General features: G+C 54.2%; 1 protein-coding gene and 1 pseudogene across 6 annotated transcripts in view; both read left to right on the plus strand.

Annotated features, from left to right (window-relative positions):
- MINDY4 (MINDY lysine 48 deubiquitinase 4) overlaps positions 1-26563 on the plus strand; it is a 145571-nt gene extending 119008 nt beyond the window's left edge. For 5 of the 6 annotated variants that reach the window (XM_027539461.1, XM_027539458.1, XM_027539459.1 and 2 more), the window contains 5 exons: positions 3865-3928; positions 7301-7462; positions 13753-13933; positions 14529-14601; positions 26164-26563. In XM_027539461.1, the coding sequence (XP_027395262.1) occupies positions 3865-3928; positions 7301-7462; positions 13753-13933; positions 14529-14601; positions 26164-26212 (529 nt within the window). In that variant the 3' untranslated portion in view covers positions 26213-26563. The remainder of the gene's footprint in view (positions 1-3864; positions 3929-7300; positions 7463-13752; positions 13934-14528; positions 14602-26163) is intronic. The other variant, XM_027539457.1, reaches the window with a different exon arrangement.
- LOC113891433 lies at positions 22503-25477 on the plus strand (annotated as a pseudogene).
- Positions 26564-26816: the final 253 nt, after the last annotated feature.

A 26816-nucleotide genomic window follows, 5' to 3' on the forward strand; every position in this document is an offset into this window, starting at 1 on the left:
CGTGGATCAGACACACTTGTTCACATCCTGGAAGGTCCCCGGAGACCTTTCTGCTCCAGGCCTCTGGTTTTATAAATGAAGACACAGGCTGAGAGCGAGGCAGTGACTTGCCCGAGGTCACCCAGCCAGGCCGGGACCCCACTGACCCCGCCTCTCGTGGATTCTGATTTTAGGTGAATTTTGGCTGTAGACCAGAACCCTATTTCTCGGCCACTTGGGCGTATCCTTCTTATTCAGAAACTTCTGCACAAAATGCCCAGATGCACACATTCACTCGTGTGTTGGGTAGGCTTTAGAGTGAAGGGATAAGCTGTGTCTCAGCCAGGGAGGGTGGCGACCAGCCGTGGGGTTGCAGGGCTCCCGTGCCTGCCTGGAGCTGGCCGACTGGGCTGACTGCTCTCATGGGTTTCAGGCTGCACTGTGTGATGTTGGTTTTAGGTCAGGGACACAGTCCTGGCCTGCTGACTCTGTATGACCCCAAGTCTCTTCACTTTCTGTACCTCAGTTACCCCATCATCACGGAAATGGTGGTTCTTGCCTGCTGGCCTCCAAGGCTTTAGGGAGGACTTTCAGGTGTTCCTGAAAGTGTCGGAGACCTCAGACCCTGCAGGTCCGAGGCTTGTGCACTGGAAGCTGCTCAGAGATAGAACCTTTGTCCCTCCAGGCCCTGTGCTGGAGGGAGGATTGGACAGAGCCAGTGGAGCTCTCAGACCACCTTCAGCCTGAGAGTGAGCTGGCACCTGTCACTATCTCTGGGCCAGCTGCATCCTTTCTCTGGCCATTCATTCTCCCATCTGCACAATGCTGGGCCCTGGGGAATGTGCCAGCCCTGATGCCCTCTTCGTTCTGTTTCTTGGTGCAGAGCAGCATCTCAGGACCTCCCGACATAGGCAGAGCTGGGAGAAACCGTCTTTGCTGACACCCTGGGCAGAGCCCCCTCCTCTGTCAGCAGGTGGCCTGGACACCCCCAGGGTTGGGCCATTACCCCAGACCATTGATCCAGGTTCTGGCCCTTGGCTTCCAGAATGCTGAGGAGGTTGGTGGCAGGGCAATTAGGGCCAAGCCCCTCCTCGTAAGTTTCCATGCCTTCGGCAGGTCCGCTCAGGCTCCCACCACTTTGTGCTTCCTGCAATCTAAAATCCAGGCAAGTTCGTGTTCCTTGAGGGGGTCCCCAGTACAGGACAGTCTCAGGAGACAGACTTCATAGGCCCTGACTCCTCCTGGCTCCTGTCACCCAGTCTGGTGCCTGGGTCCTTGGGCTCTGCAGAACTCCCCTGGGTCCAGTGTTGTCTAGCCCCCAGGAGGACCATGGAAGTAATAAGCTGCTCATTAGACTGGAATGGTGGTCAGTCCTAGGGGAGGGCCCATTGCAACTCGAAGCTCAGAAGCTCAGAAGGTAGGGACCCTAGAGCCCTGCAGAAACCACCCCCCACAACTGATTCAGCCCCTACTCCTGGGACACTGCCTGGCCTTGAGCAAAGCCCCTCATCTTACCAAAGGGGAGACTGAGACCCGGAGAGGGGAGGTCTGTGGCCCACAGTGAACGGGGGCTAGAACTCAGGCCTGGTGCTGGCCCTGCCATGTGAATTGCCTCATCTCTGGGCAGAGCAGAAGCTGCTGTTTCTTTGCTCCGAGACTCCTCACATTCAGCTCTCCAGGGATTTCCCCTTGAGGGAGGTCTGGGCATCTAGATTTGCCAAAGTTGTAAATCTCTTAAGCCATAAGCTGCTCCTTGGCGTCTCCCAAACGCCCCGATATGAAATACAGATGTTCCTCCCTTTTAATATCTGAGTCTACTTCTAAATTTCCCATCATGTTTGCACCTAAGGATGCAATTACCATTTCCTCCCATTGTCCTCGCTGCCCGTCCCTCTGCTCTCAGCTGACGCAGGCGCTCAGCCCTGCTGGGTGAACAGGAGACTGTGAGACTATGAAGATCAGACTGCTTCTGAAAGCTTCGGGGCGGCTCGGGGCCAGCGATGCTTATCAGTCTACCCAGGACCCCTCTGAGCTTATTTTCTTCCCTTCAGAAGATGCCTGTGTATGCCACGAGGAGTATTTCCATCAATTCTTCTGCCTGAGCCAGCACCAGCTGCACGCCACCCTCGGCCATTTGTTCCCCCATCCTCCCAGCTGGCTCCTTCCAGGCCTGCTGGGCCACGTCTGGTGGGCCAGCCTCCAGGCCCCTTCCGACGGACCCCCACCTCAGCGTTTTTTGGCTGGGCCCTGCAGTGCTAACCCAGGGCCGTGTGGACCACGGACCATCCCCGTTTGACCACAGTTAGTAAAAACCACAAGAAGGGGTTCCTCTCGTGGAGTCATGGAGCTGGGGCGTCTAAGGTGGAACCAGGGTGTATGTTTTAGGTTTATGGACTTATGACAGGTCTTAGATTTAAAGCATGAAACCGAGGCCAGGTTTTTCTTCTCTTCCACCGTAAGGAAAAACAAACGTCATGGTTACTTGGCTCTTCCTACCTCTGGGCTACCTCTTGGCACTCTCTTTGGGGTGGGGATGTAGAGGGCAGGCCAGGCCATGGCCCGTGCTGGGTGGGCAGCTGTAGGGGGAGCCAGCTCCCTGGCCTCACATAACACCCCTACCCCCGGTGTTAACCTCTGAGCTTCTTTCCAGGTCTATAAAAGCTCAGTCATGTCTGACTCTTTACAGCCCCATGGACTGTAGCCTGCCAGGCTCCTCTGTCTATGGAATTTTCCAGGCAAGAATACTAGAGCAGGTTGGCATTTCCTACTCCAGGGGATCTTCCTGACCCAGGGATCAAACCTACATCTCTCACGTGTCCTGCATGGGCAGGTGGATTCTTTACCACTACCGCCACCTGGGAAGCCCTTCCATTCTATAAAATATAGTAATTGCCATTTCCCCCAGTGGCTGGAGGTTTGAAAGGCTGTCCTCTATAAGTGCAGTCTGTGGCGGGGAGCTCCTTTCTTACTACCCATCCCACAGCTCTGTTGAGCAACAGTGCTTTGTGTCCTGAGGGATTTACTTTGGGGTAAAAGGAGTACTGTCTTCATGGTGAGCTTTGCATACATTACGATGGTTTTGAGATTTAGGGGCAAGGGGCTCGCCTCCTAGTGCCGACCTCACATGTGACAAGGCCACTGCTGCCATGACTCTGCGTTGTTCTGGCCCCCAGTAGCATACAGTCCCGGAAACCTCTTCCTTTCAGTTTGATGGGTTTCTTTTGGCAAAGCTGCTTTTCACCTTGTGCCTTTGCGGGCGCACCCATTCTGAAGGTGGAGCCACAGGGGTGACGTGGGCGAGGGGAATACAGGCCACTGAGACTGGCAGCTAGATCCCCCTCCAGCGCCGTCACGCATAAGCTGAGTGTCCTGGGCAAGTCAGTTCTTGGAACCTTGGTTTTCTTTCAGGATTTAGGAAACAATGATTATACTCGGCCTGATACAGAGTTTGTGCCCAGGTGGCGGTAGCTGTTGTTTTTGGACTCAAGGAGGCATTCGGGGCCATTCCTCCTATTTAACTGACTTGTAGACTGAGGACAGGGCTGGGGATGTCCAGCCCCCACTATCAGTAACTGACAGAGTGTGAATGCAGGGCGTGGATTCCGAACCCAGGGCCCTTTCTGCTGTGGCATGCATCTATCACCAACCTCTGGTTGTCCACAAAGGGCCCGATGAAGCCAGAGTGGAGGCCGTTGCCCAGAGCAGAGTGAGTCCCAGGCTCTGGCCCCGGGGTGGGCACAGAGCTCAGAAACTTGGGCTCCCGACAAAGCCAGAGTCCTGGGCCTCAGCCTGGAACCCAAGGGGAGCCCCAGCCATCCTTGAGGTTTGCCCGGCAGCCCGAGTCAGGCAGACACGTGCTAACAGCCCTTTCTTCTTGCTCTCCAGTGTCCGCCAGGACTTCGACGTCCCCACCAGCCACCTGATTGGAGCACACGGATACTGCACGCAGGTCAGTGGGGAGGGTGGTAGGGTGTGGGACAGCCTAGCACGTCTTTCCTTTCCTCTTCCTTTCTGTCTTTGCTCCTGCTAGCTCTCCCCGAGCAGCTTTCAGGTTCTGCTGGGCTTCCTCATCACAGAGACCTAGAAAGGGAATTCAGGTTAGCTTCTGGTTCTGGGCTTTGCTGTGCCCAATATGTGTGCCTGGAGCTGCAGAAGGTGCCAAAGAGACAGACCCAAGCACTGCCCAGCCAAGAGCCCTGGTATGGACGAGGGGCCCAGGTCCAGCTGTGGCGACGACGGCCCTGGCCCCCTGCATTTGTACAGGATATTGTCTTTAGGACCACCCTCCCCTCTGCATCTTCACAGAGGGGCCCTCCAGGGGCCTTGTGGAGAGCAGGGCTCCCTTAGCACAACTGCTTGTCTTCAATCCTCCCGGTCTCCCGATGATGCAAGGAAAAGGATCTGTTTAAGATCCTATCATGGCAAGCACTTCCCTGGAAGTCCAGCGGTTGAGAATCCACGCTTCCATTGCAAGAGTCACAGGTTCTAATCCCTGGTTGAGGAACTAAGATTCCACGTGCAGCAAGGTGTGGCCAAAAAATAAATAAAAATAAATTTAAGATCCTGTCATCAGGCGTCAGGACTGGGAGCCAAATGCTACACCTGACTTCTGCCTGAGCTTTTCTCTGCAAGGCAAGGCCTCCCTGAGTGGCCGCCTGGCCATGGTTAAACCTGACCCTCAGTTCTCCTCTGGGGGCAGCGTGTGTAGCACAGACTGGGCTAGGTGGAGCTTCTCTGCCTGCTGGGCCCACAAAGGACCCAGCGGTCCTAGGGGTCCTGGCTCACACATGCCAGTCCTGAAAACATACCTAGGCACTACACAAGGGCTAGTTCAGGGCCTGTGGTTTGTCTCAGGCACCCAAGGAGATGTGAGGTTGGCTGTTGCCCAGCCCCCAGAGAAAGGTTTCAGGCTGAGCGACAACCAGGAGTGGTCTAGCCCACTCTGGGTGCCTGTCCTCCCTGTGGGAGCTTCCCCACGCAGGCAGAGAGCAATGTGACCCAGGGGAGGTCACTTAAGCAGCATACAGAGGATATAGAACAGAGCCTGGGCTGAATTCTGAGCCGTGTTGGCAGTTTCACTTGTGGCATGGGCTGGGACAATTTTCTTTCCCTCGCTGAACCTTGGTCTCCTCATTTGTAGAGTGAAACACTGGGACTAGATCAGTCTTCTTCTTCTTCTTTTAAGTATTTAAGTATTTATTTGGCTGCATCGGATCTCATTTGTGGCACACAGGCTCTTTAGTTAAGGTGCATAAGCTTAGGTGCCCTGTGGCATGTGGGATCTTAGTTCCCCAACCAGGGGTTGAACCTAAGCCTCCGACATTGGAAGGTGGATTCTTAGCCACTGGACCACCAGGGAAATCCCTAGGTTCGTGCTTTTTGAACTTGGATGTGCACATGAATCCTGCAAAATCTTGTTGAAGAGTCGGCTCAGATTCAGCGGGCCTGGCCTGGGGTCCGAGGTTTTGAATTTGTCACATGCTTCCAGGAAAGGCGACGCTGCTGGCCCACGGATGACACTGAGTTGTGAGGAGCCAGGTGATCACTAGGCTTTGCCACTGTGTGAGTTTTGAGACTAGGGTCAGGGAGCAGCCTGTCACTGCTTCTCATTTTGAAAAGGCTTCCTGCTCTGAGGAAGGTTTTGGGATACCCCTCACATGGGGGTCAGGACCTGTTCTTCCCCTTGAAAACCATTTGGGAACACTTGAATGTGTCTGGAGAAGGCTGTGCCTTTCTTCGGCAGCCACTGCCCCCAAGGTGCAGTATCTCAGAGCAGACATTTCCTCCAAATTCCTTCTCGCTTCCTCTGCAAGAACACAATGAGGCCCCCTCGGCATCTCCCTTCAATAATGGCCCCTCTGCGGCCATCAGAGGGGACTCTTTTACTACCTCTGGGCCAGGGAAACGTGTTGACGGAGAGATTTATTAAGCTGCGCATCGCTCTCACAATTCAGGGGAAAACACTTCTGTGAACTCTGCCCTCCAGAGTTGATGATGGGCAAGGGCTCTTACAGCTGTTCCCACGCACCACTGGGGAGATTCCTGCGGGCTGGCCTCAGACATGCAGCAGCCCTGGCAGGAGGTAGGTCAGACAGAAGGTCCTGCCCCAGCACTGAGGCTGGGCTCGTGCAACCTTCCTTAGTGGTGCAGCAGATACTTAAATGTTCCCTTCATCTTGTGTCTCTGGATGGCCAGATGGTCCCCTGAGGGTAACGAGTGAGGGGAGAGGGAAGGGACGCCAGAAAGGGAGCCGGAAAGTGAGGGCGGGAGTCTGGCTCTGTCGCTAAGCGGCTGTGTGGCCTGGGCAAATCCTCTCCCAGCGCTGAGCCTGATTCCCCATTCCTAACAGGAGGCTGGAGCCCTGGATGCTCTGCTCAGGGAAGGCCCTTGCAGCCACCCTGGCACAGGAGGCGCTGGCTGAGGGAGATGGTCAGGGAGTCACTGCTCCACGACTCTGGTGGTTCTGGGGTTGGCAGGTGCGCTGGGTTGTCAGGTGTGCAGGAGCTGAGTCCCAAGGCCATGCTGCTGACAGGGCCAGAGACAGAGCAGGAGCCCAGGCCGGGGCCCGCCTGCCCCCACCTCCCCGCCTCTACTGGCCTCTCCTCGCCCTCCTCCCTGGAAGACCCTGCCCTCACTGATGAAATCCTAGTACAGCCTGAATCTGAGTTTCTGGTGTCTCCCCATTGTCAGCTTCCTGACGTTGAGAACATGCTCTGGTTATGTAAGATGTTATCTGTGGGGGAAGCTGGGCGAAGGGTACACAGGAACCCTCTGTGCTATTTTTACAACTTCTTTTGACTCTGTAAAATTATTTCAAAATTAAAAAGCTTATTAAGAAAAGAAAGTCCAACACTTTAGGACCCACCCAAATGTCGCTTCTCCACAAAGCGTCTCTGACTCAGTCATGTGGTCCTGCGTCCGTGTGGCCATGAGTGCTCTGTGCACACATTTTTTACAGCTCTGGTCACTTCCTACATTGTTCTTCAGGCATGCAGGCCCATACCTGATCCTCCCTACTCTAGACCCGGACGCTGGAGGTCAGGAGCCACTCTTTCCCTCCATCAGGGACACCGCCCCCTGCCCCTCAACGGGGTCCTGGGTGCAGCTGATGCTCAGTGACTGTGGAGTACGGACGGATGAGTTCCCAGAGTCGCTTTGATGAGCAGAGCTGGCAACTTCCCGGAGGGCTCAGGGGAGTGCTGGGTGCGGCCCCTCTGATGTCAGGCTCTCGCTCTCCTTGCTTTCTTCCTTCCTTCTCTTCCCTTTTTCTCTTGTTCCCCGCTTCACCTTGACAAGCCTTTCCCCTTTCTCTCACCAACAGGAACTTGTCAATCTGCTCCTGACCGGGAAGGCTGTGTCCAATGTTTTCAACGACGTGGTGGAGCTGGATTCTGGGAACGGGGACGTCACGCTCCTCAAAGGCATCTCCACACGCAGTGACATAGGCTTCCTGTCCCTCTTTGAGCACTACAATGTGTGCCAGGTACCCTCAGAGAGCTCGGGGCCCGGAGACCCAGGAGCCCAGCTCCTGGGGACCCTCAGGAAGGAGGGAGAAGGAGAGCTCAACTCCAGGTCCTGGGACCGGGGTCCAGTCTCAATCACAGAGGCTCCAGGAAAAGTGCGGTTTCCCTGCCATCCAAGGTTCACACCCACAGCCAGCAGACACCCGGAAAGGGACTTCAGGGGATTTGTAGCGTGACTGTGCGTCAGAACGGCCGCAGTTGTCATGTGTGTCTGTGTGGGCCAGGGGGTCTTCTCCAGTGATCAGGACCTGAGGTCTTGGGCCCCATGTTAGATTCCTAGAGCTGTCTCAACAAAGCGTCACAAGCCGGGTGGCTTAAAACCTCAGAATGTGGTGTTTCATGGCTCTGGAGGACAAGTTCTCCTAATCCAAGTCCAGAATCAAGGTGTTGACAGGGCCATGCTCCTCCTGAAATCCACAAGGAGAATCCTTCCTCGTCCCTTATAGTGTTTGATGTTTTCCAGCGATCCCTGGTGATCCTTGGCTTGTAGAGGTGTCACTACAGTCTCTGCCTCCAGTGTCACACGGCCATCTCCTCCCTCAGCTTCTCCTTCTAAGCAGACAGTCATGTGGATTGCGGGCCCACTGTACTCCACTAACCTCATCCTAGCTAAGTAACCCATAGCAGTCCTGTTTCCCAATAAAGCCACATGCTGAGGTACAGGGGGCTAGAACTTCAGCAGATCTTTTTTTGAGGGGACACAGTTCAATCGCAACAGGTCTCAGTCTGTTTGCAAGCGTTTTGGTCCCTCTACCTCCCCTCTCACTATAGCTGGAGTCTTAGAAAGGATGTGACCCCCAGGTGAAGCTGGGCAGAGGGTAGGGTGACAGTTATCTCTGGCAGCATGGGCAGAGGACCGCTGGGCCCTGTGTTCTTGTCCCTGCCTGCTGCCAAGCCTTCTCTGAGTCTCGGTCTTCCTGTTTTCAGGGAAGAATTGTTCTGTGGTCGATTTCGTGAAAGAGTTGCCCTGAGGGAATAGCAGGAGGTCTTTCTTCAATGACCAGACCCGCAGAGGTTCTTGGAGGGTCAGGATGAGGCCTCATAGATCTTATATCCCCAGAACCAGGGATGCAGAGACTGAGCCAAAGGGATGCTCAGAGCATGCCAGGTGGATGGATATGTGGGGTAGCTCAATTTCATCATGGCCTTCCTGCGTGACCACATGTTCAAGTGTGCTGTCTCCATTGAACACCACTGTTTGGGTGGTCCCATCCCCAGATCCCCTCTCAGGGTGACCCCTCACCCGCACAGACAGGAAGCAACCCCGTGGGTTCCAAAGACTTGGGGAGTAAAGAATGAGTGACTCACTCTCAGATGTGCTGATGTCAGGAAAGCACCCAGGAGTGCAGCCATGTGGTCCATGAGACGCACCAGGTACCCTGAGCCTTGGACCCTGTGTGGGCTCTGCAGGCATTCAGCCGAAATTCCACGGGCTGAGAGGTAATCTTGACCAGGCTCACAGAATCCCAAGGCTTACTAGGAGCCCTGATCTCACTTTTGTGTGGAGGGTGTTGGTCAAAATGTAAACTATTTTCCTTTGGTCTGTTGGGGGTAATTGACAGGGACAGCAGTTGGGCGTCATCCTTTCCTTGGAGTAAAATGCTGATTGCAGAAAGTCAGATCCTACAATGATCCGAATCCTCAAATCTACATGGCACCCCCACCCCAGCCCCCACTGTTTGTTTGATTGGAGATGGGTGCTCTCTCTCTCTGAAACAAGGGGTGGTTTGCTCCTCTGCCTCGGGACAGCGGCCTTGCTAAAGAAGGAACCCTGGGCCTCTCTCCTTCTCCCCAGAGCTCTGTGAGGACCAGGCGTCTGAAGGAGAAGGTGGAGGCCTGGCAGTTGACCAGAGTGCTTTCATCTCCTGTAACTCCACCCTCCATCTTTTGGTTCTGAGTTCCCCAGAGAACTCATGATTAGCCACATCAAACAGAAGGAATCCAAGGAGGTTTAGCATGCAGGCCCAGACCTGGAACCAGAGCCAGGGCCCCCACTCAGCCTGGCCTGGTCTTTTCCAACAGGCAGCCCAGATGTTGTTATGGGGAAGATCTGGTATTTGGAGCAACCTAGAAATGATGTCCACAGCAGAGCTGTTCCGATAAGGCTGAAGCCTTTCTTTCATGTAGCTGGCAAAGCCAGGCCTGCCTTCACTCACAGCCCATCCCCAGGCTTCTCGGTGCAGACTCTGGCTGGGAGCCCGAGTTCTGGGCCCTTTGAGGGTCTGTGGGGGGTGATAGGTCCTGTCAGGTGACCCACACTCCTCCCGTGCCCTGGGAGAAGCAGAGGCAACTCTGGGCCAAAAAATGCGCCCCTGTCATAAGTAACGAGCCCCTACCCTTCCCACTCCAGTCTGGCTGTGTCCTGGGGAACCTAATTTGTTCTCCATGACAACTGGACTGGCCTGGCCCATCTGACTTCCCCTTACTCCCTCCATCCTCAGGCTCAATGTGAAGGCTAGGCTGCACTGGGAAGACCAGCTCCTCCTGGCTCCCAGTGGCCATGGCGATGGGGGACTGACAGGCCAGGGAGGAAAGCACGGCACAGGGAATTTCACTTAAGGGCTTCCCCACGATCTGTAAGTCACGTTCATTGCTTGCCTTCATGGAGGGACCCGGGCAAAGACTGAGCTTGGCAGGGAGAGATCTGCCACCCTCCTCCCCTTTGTCCAGCTCCACAAACAGCACCATCTGTCCAGTTACTTGAGCCAAGAGTGCATCCAGTCCATCAAGAAGTCACGGGGCTCCCACCCTAAGTTGTTTCTCAAGTCCTCTTTCACCCCTGTCTGAGCCACCAGCCTCGCTGGTCTGAATACCTGTGTCAGCCCAGCTGGGCTCTGGCTCCTGTCCCCATCTCCTTCCAATCGGGCTCCTTCTCTGAAGCCAGTGTGATCTTTAGAAGAGTAGATTGATTGATCACATTATTCCATTGCTTAACAACCTTCCATGGATTCCCAGTCCTCTGAAACTGTTATGGGCTGAATCGTGTCTTCTCCCTGATCCTCAACACAGCATTGATTTGTTGAAGTCCTGGCTGGCAGTACCTTGGAATGTGACTATGCTTGGAGATAGGGCCATCAAAGAGGTAGCAAAGGGGAAAGAAGTCCGATGGTTGGGCCCAAATCCAGCTGACCAGTGTCCTTATAAGAAGAGGTTGGGACACAGGTACACGCTGAGGGCAGACCACTTGAAGACACGGGAAGAAGCTGTCCATCTTCATGCCAAGGAGAGGGGCCTCAGAAGAGACCACCCCTTTGACATCTTGACCTGGGACCACCAGCCTTCAGAATTGTGAGAAAATTAATTTCTGTTGTTTGAGCTGCTCAGTCTGTGGAACTTTGTTACGCAACTCTAGCAAACTAATACAGAGACTATGTAGTCCAGACCTTGATCGATAAGGCCCTACATCCTGTCCCTGCTTTTCCCACCCTTCTGTTTTGACATCACTGTCACTTCTAAGAGGAAGCCTTTCCTAACCTCATCACTCTTATCTCAGTAGAGGTCTCCTCTTGTGGTCCCCTGCCCACCTTGTCATTCTCCATCACAAGAATCTTAATTCTTTGCTTCACAGGCCTCCTCTTGCTTTTACATATCCCATTTCATTGCTTTTGAGATGCAGACTTGCCCCACGCATGAACACTTCTGAGATTTTGATGTATAGTGGCGGTTGATGATGCGTCCGGCTTTAACCGCCAGCCTGTATTCTTTCTTAGTGACACACAACTAACGGTGACTCCCACGGCGTCTTAGATTCAGTGACACGTGGTGCGAATGTGTCTGTGTGGTTATTTGTTTACTGTCTCCACCTCATTCATGGGTAGCCCCACAAGGGAAGGCTGTTCTGAGATCCTTCACCACTGATGCCTGGGACTGAAGTATAAGTCCCGTTGAAAGAATGCGATCCTTGGAGATGGCGGACTGTCACTTTGCCTGAAGTCAAACGTTGGTCCTTTTGAATTAGGGCTTTAAAGCTGGCAGTCCGTGAATGGGTTGGAGGCATTCACATACCTCTGTCCTGCAAAAGATGCAAGAATCCATTTAAAACTACAAGTTGACCCTTGAGCCACTCAGGGGTTAATCTGCATATAATTCGTCATAGGGCCTCCATATCCGCCATTCTTCTGCATCCAGAGTCAACCGGCCATGTAACACTGTAGTAGTGACTATTGAAAAATACCCATGTATGAGTGGACCCACACGGTTCAAGCCCACGTTGTTCAAGGGTCAACTGTAATCCCTGAAGATTGTGCTGCACGTTCACCCACTGGGGCCGTGCCGGGGGACGGGAAATGTGCCCCCACCCTCCTTCCTTGCCCCAGGCCTTTGGTCAGCTACCCTAGAATCCACAGGAAGCAAATTTCATCTTTGGAAAAAAGTCACCCAATTGGAAGGGGCTCCTGAATGAGAAAACTCATTTATAAATTCCCCGGGCAGCTTTTTTTGCCCTTAATCTTTTGACCATTGCTTAGATGGCAAGCTGCCCTTTTGTCCCTCTGCTGGAAAATTCAAGGTGGCTGATTCTGCAGACGCCGGTTCCTGGCAGGCTGCACGGCACTTTTTCCTGCAGTGAGCGAGCACTGGCTTCCCAGTCTGCAGGGCTCCCTGTTCGAGGTGATGCCCTCACCAGAAAAGCCTCTTTTAACTGGAACGGAAGCCAGGTTTGCAGTGGACTTTAGGCACGTCCAGCCACGTCCCTTAAGACAACGAATTCCCCACCCCCCTCACCAAGGAGGGAGCTCTGTAGTCACACTTTACTGTTCCCAGGGGGCTGGGGTGAGGGCCAAATAGGGAGTGGGCAGGGTGCTTGGATAATGAGAAAGTGAAGACTTCGTGCAGTTCACCCTGCTACCCTCTGTCGAAGGTTCACAAGCAGGCATTTCCCCAGAGCACAGCCTCTCTGGCCGAGACATGCCAGCTCCAGGTGGGCTTTGGGAGGCCCAGTCTTCTGGGACGGGCCCCGGAGAAAGTATGCCTATCTCCCCACTGGAAAAATAATTCCCATTCTTTCCTTAATCCACAGGCTGCGGCTGTAAATACCTGAGCGTGCAAACATCTCCCCGGGGCTGGTGGGGATTAGGCCGAATCAAGCCTGGCCCATTGCACGTACAGAACTGAAGCAGCCAGGGCCCAGGGTTGGGAATCACAGGTGACAGGGAGAGAGCATGTCCAAGTCTGGCCACCAAGGGGCGGGCCAGCCACGCATCTGAGTGGGGTGGGGGCCGGGCCCCGCCTCTCCCCTTTGCAGATCCAACAACAGGAGGGCCCTGACGTTGGTCCCGGGCATCTGCCTTGCCCGCAGCCCTCCTCTACCATGAAGGTCCTCTGCTGGGGACTTTCCAAAGGACTTCCTCCTTGGGAACTTCCACCATCATTCTCCCCTTCCCTGCTTTTCCCTGATGCCTGCCATTCCCTCAAGGTCTCTGGACATTTGTCCTGGCATCACCCACTGATGCTCACCCAGAGGCCCTCCTTCCCTTCTCCCCCTGGCTCCAGCCCCACCTCTCTTCAAGCTGAATTCTTAGCTCACGTTCCGTTTCAATCACCAGGACCTTCGGTCATCAAACGTTTGCTTGTGTCAACTGATACTCCCCGCACTGCTGCTAAGGGTGTATAGTCCGTGCAAGAGGCAGGCAGACACGCTGTTGTAGGGCAGAGGGATGCGCTGTGGCAGAGGAGGGTGGGTACTTGGTACCTAGTTCCCACCCTCACCCCGGGAGCCAGAAGCGGGACGTGATGCGTGCTCTCTGACTGGGTTGTCCGGATGATGCAGGACCTGAAGGAGAAGGGAGTACACACTCGTGGACAGGATGCAGGCCTGAGGCTTGCCCTGCTGGATTAGTTTGAGGACTGGTGAGAGGCCCTGTGTGGCTGCGGCTGGGCAGGGGAGGGTATAGGAAGAACCGGTTAGGAGGTCATTGATGGGGGCAGAGGGGCTGGACATGTGGGGGCCTTCGGTGGCAGGATGGGCAGCACCACATGCCAGCTTGCTACCAGAGATGAGGTGAGGGTGACACCTGCCTTTCAGGCTGGGGTATCTCCTTATGATTGTCTGTGGGGCAAAGGCCCTGGGAGGGATGGGCTCAGTGGGCAGGGACAGCCCTGTGTCAGTGAGCAGCATACACAGGCCGGGATCCCCCACAGGGCCTCGCTGAGGTCAGCCCAGGCCTGGGCTTGGACAGAAGATGCGCCAACCTGCTTCCCTGGGTAGCACATTGCATCGGGTATCCCCATCTGCTCCCTCTCCCTTGTCCAGGTGGGCTGCTTCCTGAAGACCCCGAGGTTCCCCATCTGGGTGGTGTGCAGCGAGAGCCACTTCAGCGTCCTCTTCAGCCAGCAGCTTGAGCTGCTGCGAGATTGGAGGGCTGAGCGGCTCTTCGACCTATACTACTATGATGGCCTGGCCAACCAGCAGGAGCAGATCCGGCTGACCGTCGGTGCGCCACCTCCCCACCCATCCTGTGCGACCGGGGAACCTCCAGACTGGTCGGGGACGCCGGCCTTAGCACGCCCACTCAGGGCAGGCAGAGAACAATGCAGACTCAACTGCTGGGACTGGGGGGTCAGAGGGCAAGTAAGAGCAGTGCCTCCTGCAGGAGGGGGCCAGCACTGGGCCTTGAGAAATGGTGGGCTTAAAGGGTGGGAGGTGAGGGGGAGACTACATAGGAAAGAGCATCATGCCAGCAAGTTTGGGTTTTTATTCTCCAGGCAAAGGGGAGCTATGGAAGGTTTTGGAGCAAGGGGAGTGATAGGATGAGATATGTTTTTGGAAAAAACTATTCTGGTAGCTGAAGTGGAGCAGGAGGGTGGGGTAGAGACTGGAGATGGGAAGCCAGTGAGTAGGTTCTGTGGTATCTGGGTCAGAGCTGACGGGCAGGAACCAGGGAGGGTCCAAATGAGAGAAGAGCGGTAGCTGCCCGAGGACTCAGGTCCGAGGAGTCAGGTCCGAGGAGTAGGGTTGTTGATGCTGACCTCAGGTGAGCCCGGGCCTGGCTGATGACCGTGTGCCTCTCTCTCTCCCTCCCTCCCCAGACACCACCCAGACCGTCCCTGAGGACAGAGACAACGGCCTCGTCCCTCCCCTTGAGCTCTGCATCAGAACCAAGTGAGTCAGGCGCATCTCTGACTTCGGAGCCTTGCCTGAGTGGTGGTGGAGGGGTGGGGGGTGGGGGGCAGCAGTGGTGGGGGGTGGCCTATAGGAAGGAGAATGGGTTCTGGGTTGTCCCCCCCTAGGAGGGGTGTGTGTGCTGGGGAATGGAGGACCCCTACAGACTGGAAAGACTCAATGCTTGGCGCTGGTTCATATGTGACATTTTGTGGTCACTGGAGCCCAGGGAGAAGCGTGTGATTTGTGAGATGACATGTCTTCAGACAGCTTGTTAAATGCCCTGCGTCAGGTGGTGGGGGTGGTGAGTTGGTGCCTCTTGAGACCCCTCCTCATTCAAGGCAGCAGCTGCCAAATTTGGTGAGTACTGTTAGGCCCCAAGGAAGAGGAACAGGTGGGGTTACCTGGTGGTGTCGGGGGTGGGGTGGCGGGGCGCTTGACTAGGATCGGAAGCGAGGAAGACCTGGCCTGGCCAGGGCGTGCTCAGACACGGCCTCCTGGAGCAGCAACGCCTTTGCGCTGGCGCGGGGCGGCCCTGGGCCTTCTGCTGGTGCAGGTGGGGCCCTCTGAACACCCAGTGGAGGCACCCTGGAGCCGCCAAGGCAGTGGGTGTCCTCCAGTCCTCTCACCCCACCCTCGGTCTTAGGGAGCCTGGGGATCAGGCCAGGGGGCTCCCTTGGCTCAGGAGTTCTCTGGCCAGGCCCAGAGCTGGGGTGGCTCTGCGGCAGGGAGGCAGGGGGAATTGCCAGCGCTCAGGCTGACCCTTTGCAGAGCCTCTGGGCGGTGACTCAGAGGCCTCAGGGTGCCATGGGAGGGGCAGGCTGGGAGGGAGGAGACCCGGATCCCAGCAGGGGAGCTGGAGAACTTGCCAGCGTGGGTCCCAGAGTTTGGATCCCGACCTTGCCGCTTTCTGTCAGTGAGCCATTGGACTTCTGTCTGTGCCTCACTTTGTCGTCTGTAAAGTGGGGTTGCTGGCCAGGCCTGGCTCACACGGCTGTCATGAAGAGTACCCAGGACATCACCAAGCGCCTTGCACAGCCCTGGTTATTATTGTCTCAGCCGCTCACGACTCCCAGTGACCTTGGGCGGAACCTCTGTTTTCCTGTTTGTGAAGTGGTGGCGGTTGGGGTGGAGGACGTGGGCCATGTCTGGGGTCCCATGTCTCTGACCGCCTGAGATCCAGGGGGCTCACCTAGGGCTGCTGCTCAGCCACCCAAAAGCCAGTGAGCCCTTAATGGAGCTGAGGAGAGAAAGTAGGCTCCACAGACACAGGAAGGGACATAGAGGAGGTGTGGGGACATCTGCCTTGTCCCCCACTCATGCGTCCATCTGCTCATCTGTCCACCTGCCTGCCCGCCGGGCTGGGGTGGAGCATTCCTGTGGGGTCATGCGCCGGCATTTCTTTCGTCGGGAGGATTAAAGGCACACGCAGCCCGCTTTCCTTTCATGTACAAAGGGCCACTCATTCGGAGTGATGAGAGATGGGCAGCAGCGGGGGAAGGAGGTGACACAGACCTTGGCGCCTCCTGCAGGACTGGGTGGGGGGCCACCGGTTATCCTTCCTGCAGGAGAGTCTGCCCAGCGGGGCTCCGGACTGCGCCCTGGACACAGGCTCTGCCCACCTCCAAACCCCTGGGCCCTTTCTCTGAAGGCCTCTTCAGGAGAGTCTGTCTCTGCAGCCCCCCTGGTGGCCCACTTCCCGAGCCTCTCCGCTGACCCTCTCTGGAGTAACTCTTCCTTTCCTGAGAATGCTTCTGCTGTAGAACTCGGCTTACCAGGTGCCTCCCAGGGGTCCAGGGATTGGGCTTTGTAGGCTCAGCCCTGATTGACAAGTGCTTGAGAATGACTTGGGGCTCTGGTCAGTCCAGAGATATCCAAGTGTGAACGTGGGCCTGAGTCTCCTCTCCCTCTTCTGTTAGCTGTCTCCTCCCAGGACCTACCCCTGCTCTGGGGTGGGGCCACGAGCCCTGGAATGAACCAGTGAAATGACGGCATGTGAAATGATCTGGAGAGGCTGCCCTGAGCCCTTGGCCTGGGGCAGGCGGTCCAGGCTGAGTCCCTGCCCCGCCCTCGTCCGTCCCTGCTCACTCTCACGGGAGCAGCCTGGGCCAGACTGAGTCCTGGCATCTCCTCCAGCAGAGCTCCTTAGTGCTTGTCACAGATAGAAAATCATCATATGTGGGCACCACACAGGGTTTGGGACAGCTGGCCTGGGGCTCCTGGTTGGCCCAGACTCCACACAGCTCCCTGATGGCTGAGGGCATCAGTGGTCCAGCATGTCTGTGTTTGTTCCCTCACAGAGAAGGTTTGCTCTAGAGCGTGGTCCCCAGGCTTCAATGGGCCTCCCCTGGAGGGGTGTGGTTAAACACAAATCCCGCACCCCCCCACCCCTACCCCCGAGTTTCTGATTCAGTCTGCCTGGGATGTGGTCTGAGAATCTGCATTTCTCGAGTTCCCAGAGGCTGTAGGTGCCGCTGTTCTAGGGCAGCCCTTTGAGAACTGATGCTCTGGTGGCTGGTGGGAGTGGTGTCCACCTCCCCCTCACCCTCCCTGGCTGCCTGGTGAGGGTCAGACGTCAAGGGAGATGCTGAGCCTCCAGCGTCTAGCCTGCTATGACACACTGGCCCTGAGGTACTTCCTTCCTGGCTCCACTGGCTGCCCCCCGCCCCCCCCAGGTCTGAGTGCTGCACCCCTGTATGGACTTTGCTGAGACCAGTTCAACATCTCCCATCACTTGCTCTACCCTAATGGGTCCTTCTGGGTAGTTAACATGGCACGACTTTTCCCAGCATCATTCCCGGAAAGCTGAGTGGGTGAGTGAGTAGAGGGAATGTGGGATTTTTCCCCCTGTGTACCCATCAGATAACATACCACTGTAATGGGAAACAGCAGGCCCAGCCTCCTGGAATCCTGTTCCAAGGGGTTGGATTACAAAGGCTTTGCATCTTGTTTTCATCCCAGATTCTCAAACAGCTCAAAGGGAGAAACTTGGGAAAGTGGCCTTCAAGGTCAGCGAGACCCACTAGAGCTGGGGCCCGGCCTCTTGGGGGATAGATCCTGCTGCCTTGATAGAAAGCAGGTATGGCCCGAGCTCAGGTCCTTTCCAAGGCCAGTTAGAGTCCAAGCACCTGCTGAAAGCAGTGAGCTCTCACGGCAGCATAGACCAACTTGAGGGCAGGTGGGATTTCTCCATCATCACTCCAACCTCATGAAACTTCTGGAGTTGACTCTATGCAAGAAACAGCTGGATGAGACTTGTGTCTTGCTCTCAGAGTTCACAAATGGACAGAAGTCAAGTTCAGAATCAACTCTGTTGTAATCCAGGAAGAGACGCACTGCCTACCCTCAGACTCAGGTCTTGTTGCCCCGTAAGAGCCTCTGACACTCACACTAACCCGCACGAGGCACGCCACATGCCTAGCCATCTGGCAGCTTGCTTGGATCCACAGAAAGGCCCTTGGACAACATCTGACATGGCCCTTCCTTCTACGGACAGGGTTCTCTAGGGTTGGGGTCTGGCCCCAGGCCACACCCCGAGTCAAGAGCGGTGCAGGGCCTGGATCTTAGGCCCATGCTGTCCCAGCCCAGTGGAAGGTCACTGAACGGGCAGGGTGACTTCCCGCCACCTGGCTTTGTTGCCATGGTGACATTGCACAAAACTAGACTGCCAGACTTTGGAGAAGAGCATCCTAATTGGAATCCACCCCAGGTCCCGGACCATCTCCACTCTCTAGTGTACGCATGCCTCGGCCTCAGAGAATCTCCTGTTACCTTTGCTTGTGTCTGTCCCCTACCCTTCTCCCTCCTCTGTTCTCTAACCATCTCAGCCAAAAAAAAAAAAAGCCTGATTTATGGTCATTTCCAAACAAGGCGCACACAGTAACTTCTCTCAAGCTTCCAGCCTCAGTAGAATGAGGAAGAGAAAATGAAACGGTTGTCAACAGGCCAGAGAAAAGAGGAAAGAACTCATAACTGGGGCCTGGGGCTGGGTCACAGATGTTTCTGTTTGGAGGATCAGACGAAAAATGGAAAATGTAATTTCAGCTGGGACGGTGCCTTTGAGGGGCTGTAGCTGAGCACTCACCTCCCTCTGCTGCTCCCCGCTACGGCCTGAGGAATCTCTGCAAACACCCTTCTTGCCTCGGTGCCGTCTTCACAGTGCCTCTCACCTGCTGAGGGAGGGTTCCCTGGGTGCTCCTGCCACCCAGCCCCGCTCTTCTGAGTCCCCTCTCTGCAGCCCACAGGCACAAGTGCCCATGGTGTTCCTTGTTCATGGGATATGTGACACCATGATGCACAGCACTGAACGGGAGTCTGGAGGCCCCAACTGAGTCCTGGCTCTGCCACTGCCACGTGGCATGACTTCCAGGTCTGGCTCCGTCTAGACCTCCATTTCCCATCCATCGATTGGGTATAATGGTGCCTTCCCTGAGCTGTTGTGAGGTTGAGAGAAAGCATTCCCTTTCCTTTGGAGACCTTGGGGGACTCACATGTGAGGTTGGCCGAGGATGGGTGGGAGGAGGCAGAAGGGAAGGGAGGGGGGAGGTAGGCCTTGGGCAGGTCTCAGTGCCCACTGGGGTCAAAGGGGAGGGGGAGTGCAGTGTGAAGACTCAGGTTTTCCTGCTGGTGCCCGGGCCTCAGCAGGGGTAGCAGGGGTAGTTGGTATGCAGGGGGCGTGGTCACTCAGCAGCACCCCTGGGAGCCAGCCCTGAGCCAGCGGTCATGGAGGGGATGGAGGCAAGTGAGACCAGAGCTGCGCGTTAGGGGCTCACAGTCTAGTAGGAGAGGGAGATGCCACGACAGTATGGTGGGGGGAGCCTGACAGCAGTTCTGAGGAAGGATACTTCTGGAAGAAGGGGTCCTAGACCTGGCCCCGAAGGATGCGGAGTGTACAGGGAAGATGGTCATTGCAGGTGGAGGTGTTGCGTGAACAGGGACCCCATCTGGGGCCTGACAGTGGGCTCTTGTCTAACACTTGGAAATGAATTGTCCGAGGAGACACACGTGCTGACAGCACAAGAGACTTTATTGGGAAGGGGCGCCCGGGCGGAGAGCAGTAGGGTAAGGGAACCCAGGAGAACTTCTCTGCCACGAGGCTCACAGTCTCGGGTCTTATGGGGGTGGGATTAGTTTCTGGGTTGTCTCTGGTAGGGTAAGGGAACCCAGGAGGACTGCTCTGCCATGAGGCTCGCAGTCTCGGGTCTTATGGGGGTGGGATTAGTTTCTGGGCTGTCTCTGGTAGGGTGAGGGAACCCAGGGGAACTTCTCTGCCACGAGGCTTGCAGTCTTGGGTCTTATGGGGGTGGGATTAGTTTCTGGGCTGTCTCTGGTAGGGTGAGGGAACCCAGGGGAACTTCTCTGCCACGAGGCTTGCAGTCTCGGGTCTTATGGGGTGGGATTAGTTTCTGGGCTGTCTCTGGTAGGGCGAGGGAACCCAGGAGAACTGCTCTGCCACGAGGCTCGCAGTCTCGGGTCTTATGGGGGTGGGATTAGTTTCTGGGTTGTCTCTGGTAGGGTAAGGGAACCCAGGAGAACTGCTCCGCCACGAGGCTCACAGTCTCGGGTCTTATGGGGTGGGATTAGTTTCTGGGTTGTCTCTGGTAGGGTAAGGGAACCCAGGAGAACTGCTCCGCCACGAGGCTCACAGTCTCGGGTCTTATGGGGTGGGATTAGTTTCTGGGCTGTCTCTAGCAGGGTGAGGGAACCCAGGAGAACTGCTCTGCCACGAGACTCTCAGTCTCGGGTCTTGTGGGGGTGGGATTAGTTTCTGGGCTGTCTCTGGCCAGTCATTCTGACCCAGGGTTCTTGCTGCTGAAGCAAACATTGCTCAGCCAAGATGGATGCCAGCGAAAAGGATTCTGGGAGGCAGTCGGACATGTGGCGTCTCCTTTTGACCTTTTCCCAAACTCTTCAGTTTAATGGTGGCTTGTTCCGTGTTCCTTACCAGGACCTCCTGTCGTAAAGTAACTCACGCGATTGGTTCCTATGGTTCCTGGCCAGGATGGGTGGTTTCAGTCTGTGTGATTCCCCTAACAGAGGGCACAGCTCTGGCCAGGCTCTCAGGTGAGAGGCAGCCCGTGGAGCTCATTGGGTAGCTGCTCTGGCTGCCAGCGGCTGGCACCTAGGATGGCATGCTGGCACACTGGATACTTGTCTGGAAATCCAAAGTGAGTGAGAGGAATTCTGGGGTATATCTCTACAGGTCAGTTCTGGTGGCTTTAAAAGCAGGCCTGCTCTCTTCTCGCTGGTACAGCAAGTCACCTTTTTTTCCTCTGAAATACACTAGTTCTGTCAGTGTTCAGAATCTGTGGAGGCAGGTTACTACTCAGTGATGGCTGCTGGAGAGGAAGGGGATTCAGTCGTGATCATGAGATGGGCCTGCCCATGACGCTGAGTGGACCTGAGCTTGGGACCACCGCATCTTCACTGAGCTCAACCCCTGAGCCAGTGGTCCTTGACTGGGGGCAATTTTGTTCTGCAGGAGATATTTGGCAACATCTGGGGACATTTTGGGTTGTCCTTGGTTGGGGGGAGGGTGTCAGATGTCCTATAGTACACAAGACAGCCATCACAACAGAACTATCCAGCCCCAAATAACCACTGTGCCCACGCTGAGGAGCCCTGCTCTAAACTCACACCTTCAGCCTCCTCCATAGTTGAGTGAGCTTTGATGCTGCCTGCCCACACAGATGGAGAAGGCAATGGCACCCCACTCCAGTACTCTTGCCTGGGAAATCCCATGGACGGAGGAGCCTGGTAGGCTGCAGTCCATGGGGTCGCGAAGAGTCGGACATGACTGATCGACTTCACTTTCACTTTTCACTTTCATGCACTGGAGAAGGAAATGGCAACCCACTCCAGTGTTCTTGCCTGGAGAATCCCAGGGACAGGGGAGCCTGGTGGGCTGCCGTCTATGGGGTCGCACAGAGTTGGACACGACTGAAGCGACTTAGCAGCAGCAGCCCATTCAGAAGCCACTCCATTTCACCCTTCCCTTTCTCTATCAGCCCCTGATTGCATGTTTAGAGTTCTTATTCATCCTTGTAATTGGCCTGTAGACTTTCAGAACCATCCCCCCTGGGGAACCATTCATCCCCTTCATAAACACAGCATTCCAGCGTTTCAGCTCTTTTAATTTTAAAACATTTCTGCTTTCCTGTTGTAGTTGTAAACTGCTTTCTTTCTGTGTTTCTACTACTCTCCCTGCCTCAGCACCTGTTGGCCAGGGTGCAGTAGGTTGGTTACCTCTATGGAAAGCCTGAAAGCCAACATCAACCCCACAGCCAGACCTTAGGACTCAGTGCCTGGTTGGTGTGACATGGGCGACTAGCAGCAGATGAGAGTGACTCACCCCTGCACTGAAGCCAAACTCTTTTGTCAAATTGGGAGCTCAGAGGAGAAGCTTCCGTCTGCCTGTTGGTATGGGGAGGGTGAAGCTGTGAGGGATGGAGAAGGATGAGGGAAGGGCGTTGGGGACCAGGCTGAGGGTGGATCTTATAGGGATACAGGAAGTCTGCTCTATTTCTGACTCTTCCCCTCATTCTCTCCATGACTGGAGGCAAAAATCCAGACTGGCCTTGGCAGTAGTTGCTCCTTTGCAAATCTGGGTCCCTGGTGCCTGGAGGCAGGCCGTGGGCAGGAATGTCGCTCTTTTCTCTGCCTTTCATCTGGGCATCTGGATTCAGGATGTGCTCCTAGTGTCTAAGATTTTGATAGGAACTTTACAGAAGCTGATGCTTCTCTACATTCCCTGGAAGCCACCTGCTTCCCTGGTGGCTCAGTTGGCAATGAACCTGCCTGCAATGCAGGAGATCTGGGTTTGATCCCTGAGTCAGTAAGATTCCCTGGAGTAGGGAATGGAAACCCACTCCAATATTCTTGCCTGGGAAATTCCATGGACAGAGGAGCCTGGTGGACTACAGTCCATGGGGTGGCAAAGAGTCAGACACAACTGAGTAACTAACACACACACTCCTTTACAAATTGTAACAGAACAGTACAAGGTTTTTAATGATATGTTTCAAAACTGCAAAGATGATGAACAGAGAAAGCGAATTGAAAACCTCAAGTCGCATGGTGGAATCGGGGTGGCAAAGAGGCAGACATGACTGAGTGACTAACACACAAACACACACGCTCCTCTACAAATCTTAACAGAACAGTACAAGGTTTTTATTGATGTGTTTCAAAACTGCAAAGATGATGAACAGAGAAAGTGAATTGAAAACATCAAAGTCGAGTGGTGGAATCATCGAGGCTCTGCCTTGTGTGGCTGAAGGTTGCTCAAGCGCTGTTAACCCAGTAGGTCCACATGCTCCCTTCAAACCTGTGGTCATCACAACCCTTCTCAGCTCATCTTACCTCTAGAGCCTGCTCGGTTGTGGAAGTCAGAGCTCTATCCGTCTTCCCCACCAGCTGGACCTCTATTAGCTACCCTGAGATGTCATCAGGGTCCTGCGCCAGTAGGGCAGGCAGTGGGCACTCAGGCAGTGGGCACTCTTCACCAAGGAGCAGCCTGACTCCTTCCGGGGCTGCTAAGTTGTCTCCAGACACCGTCCCAGTATCTCTCCTTTAAGCAATGATGGATGCTCTGATGCTGATGGTTCCATCAAATTAGCTCAACCCCAAAGCGTCTAATAGGTTCCTCTAGATCTATCTCAGTGCCAACAACACAGCACCTCAGGACACCATCTAAAGCACTCGGGTACCAAAGAATCACTTAATCCACATTCCAGTGGAACAGGTGATGCTGACCTTGTTGATGCACAAGGCATGACTGATGATGAAGCAGAGGTTGGGTCCGTGGAGGAGCATGAGAGGTTATCCTGCATTTCTTATCACAGGTGAGGCTTGGAATGGATCTTGTTAAGGTAGTTCTTCCAACAATTACCCTTGGGAGAAACTCTCTTCTACAAATGTATGCAAACTTTTTGCACATCCAGACCTGCCTCTGAGTATCTGAGACTGGAAGGATTCCAGGGACCAAATGGTTTGGGTGATGAAATGGTACCTCTCAGCCTTTTATTCAGGAAGAAAAGAACCAATTTGCCAGAAAACCATACAACCCCATTTTGGGTACAATCGTGCAGCATCTCTGGACGCTACCAAATGACATTGAAGGGAATGCAGAACTAGTTTTGGAGGGTTTCTTAAAATAGTTTAACATTCGTGGCTGAGCCTTTTATGCCGAGTGTTTTAACAAGAAGATGCATTCCAGTGTTCATATTTGGACCAGATTAAAATTTCCTGAACTGTCACTTGACGCGCATGACACAGGGCGGGGCTGTGCCTGGTGTCTAAGACTATGACAGCCATTACATTCTTACATTCCCTGGAGAGTTACAGAAGCCCTGCACAGGGTGGAGGCCTTGGCGGAGCTAGGAGAATGCCATATTAATTGTTCCAAAATGAGCTAGATGCAAATATTGCCACCCACACCACACCTTTATATGGGAGCAAGAAGCACAAAATTACACTAAGATTTTTGTTTTCCTCTCCAAATGACAAGAAGTCTTTTTGCTCACTTGAAGGGAAATGGAATGATGTAAAGTGTGAAAAATACTCCTTGGGGGTCGTACAGTCTTTACAGAGACCAAGAAGTTTCTGGTCATCAGGAGGAAAGTAGGTTGGAAGAACAGAATGAGTATGAATCTCCCTGCCTCTGCAAGGCTGTCCCTCTCAACTGGAAACTCAGAGTAGATGGGGTCCCGAAAGGCAGGCACAGGCATGAAGAAAGGCAAAGAGCAGAAGCCTGAGGAAGGAAGGAGAGAAATTCAGTGGGGTTCTAGGTTATTCATGAAGATGGAAAGTGCTGGCTTTATGCCGAACCGTGACTGAAAATTCATGGTACTTCTAAGCACTCGGTTGGAAAATGCAACAGTCTTACTTTGAGAGAACCTGTTCACTCCCTTCTTGCTGCAGGTGTAATCTCAGGGATACAGACAGACCTCAGACATGTTGTGGGTTCATTCCAGACCCATGCAGTAAAGCGAGTCATATGAGTTGTTGGTTTCCCAGTGCGTATGAAGGTTAGGTTTACACTATCCTGTAGTCTGTCACGTGTGCAATAGCATTATGTCTAAAAAACAATGTGCATATCTTAATTAGGAAATACTTTATTGCCACAAATGCTAAACATCATGATCTTCAATGAATCGTAATCTTTTGTAATAATGTCAGAGATCACTGATCATGGATGACCATAACAAAGATAGTAATAATGAAACAGCTTGAACTGCAGAGTAAGCCAATGCTGTTGGAAAAATGGTGCTGATAACTTGTTCGATGCAGGGTTGCCATAAACCTTCAATTTGTAAACAAACAAACCCCCCCCCCCATAGTATCTGCAAAGTGCAATAAAGAAAAGCTCAATAAAATGAGGTCTGCCTGTATTGGGCTTTCCAATGCAGATGTACAAGTAAAGTTAAGAAAAGTGCCCATTCTTCCCTCTCTGTGACAATTTCAGTATTGACTTGTAAAACTTTAGGTTTTGAAAATGTCTACTCCCCAAACCCCACACCCTGGGAAACATTTCAAAACTCCAGCCTCAGACTCCATGTTCTAGCACTGCTATTGAGGTATGCAACATCTGTTTCCTGGTTTGTATAATGTTAGGATGTACGTTTGTGTATAATGCACCCAGTGCCAGATTTTTCCGAAATATCCCACCTGCTATAAATGTGATTCCTCTCAGTCCTTTATAGAAAACTAATTCCATGTATTAATATTAAAATTAAGTGCTGGTCTCTCCTATAATAACTTTAATTTGGGGACTGAACTATTATTAAATTATATCTAACTCTGCTGAAGTGTTAGTTGCTCAGTTGTGTCCGACTCATCGCAATCCCATGGACTGTAGCCCGCCAGGTTCCTCTGTCCATGGGATTCTCCAGGCAAGAATACTGGACTGGGTTGCCATTTCCTTCTCCAGGGGATCTTCCCAATCCAGGGATCAAACCCAAGTCTCATGCATTGTGGGCAGATTCTTTACATTTGATCCACCAGGGAAGCCCCATCTAACTCAGGACTCCTATAATTATACTCACTGCTTCTTAAGGCTTCCTAAAGTAATTTTTTGAAAAAGCAAACCTGTGTTTTACTGAACTGCTCACAGCGCTTCATTAACTTCTCATGGTTTTTAGAGCAAAGGCCAGAATCCGTGCGAGGCCTACTAGGTCCTGTGTGGTGCCAGCTCTGCGGGCTCCCTATGCCCCCTGCCTACCTTTCTGGGCTCCGGCGACTGGACCCCCTTCTGTGCCTTGAAACCTCTAGGATTTCTCCATATCTGGGTCTTCCTATGTGCCTTTAAAGTGCCACCATCTAGCCCCCCTGAAGAGTGGCTGGATTCAGATGTGTGTAGATCACTCGGCTTGTCGAGGGATTTTGGGTGCGTTTGTCTTATAGGGGCCCGGTGTGTAGGTTTGTCTGTGGGTGTGGAATGGTGGTGTGGACATGATGAAACTTGAAATCCTCGAAGCCCTGGAGATGGGAGATCAGGTGAGTGAGGACAAGAGATGGTTCCCCTGTGGCCCCGCAGCCCTAACTCTGTCCCTCTGTTCTTAGGTGGAAGGGGGCATCAGTGAACTGGAACGGCTCGGAACCCATCCTGTGACCCTCTGGGGATGAGCCTCATGGCTCCAGTGCTCATTACTGGGGGTGATGGCGGAGTTCCCAGGCCTCAGGGACAAGTCTGCGCCAGCACCTGAACCAACACTGCTGCAGAAGCATCCGAAACCTCCCTGCCTCTTCTGTGAAGGGCCTGCCAGGGAGTGATTCGGACCCAGCGCGCTGCTGTGCGGCCCCTCCCAGCAGAGTTGTGACTGCCAGGGGAGGCTGGTGGGGCCCCTGCTGCCTTTTCTCTGCATCCCGCCCTTGCTCCCAGCCTCTGATGTGGGCAGCCGAGGGATCCTGGGCACTCGTTATTTCTGAGAGTTGGCTTCTATAAACCAGGAGTCAGATCTGTGCTGAGGGCCAGTGTCATTTGTTCTGTTGCTGCAAAGGAAGCATGAGGTTTGCGAGGTTCATAGCTGGGGGGGATGGTGACGGGTGGAGGGGGCCAGAGCCCTGGAGACCTGTGGGCTCAGTCATCACCTAACAAGAGTCTCTATGCGAGCCATACCCTGTGGCCCAGAGGTGTCCCTGGCTGGGCTTATGGTCTGGCCTGCCTTCTTTTGATCAGCCCCATGTCTGAGGCACCAAGCTCCATAAGCTGTGCT

This window comes from Bos indicus x Bos taurus, chromosome 4 (genome assembly GCF_003369695.1).
Source record: "Bos indicus x Bos taurus breed Angus x Brahman F1 hybrid chromosome 4, Bos_hybrid_MaternalHap_v2.0, whole genome shotgun sequence".
NCBI lineage: Eukaryota > Metazoa > Chordata > Mammalia > Artiodactyla > Bovidae > Bos > Bos indicus x Bos taurus.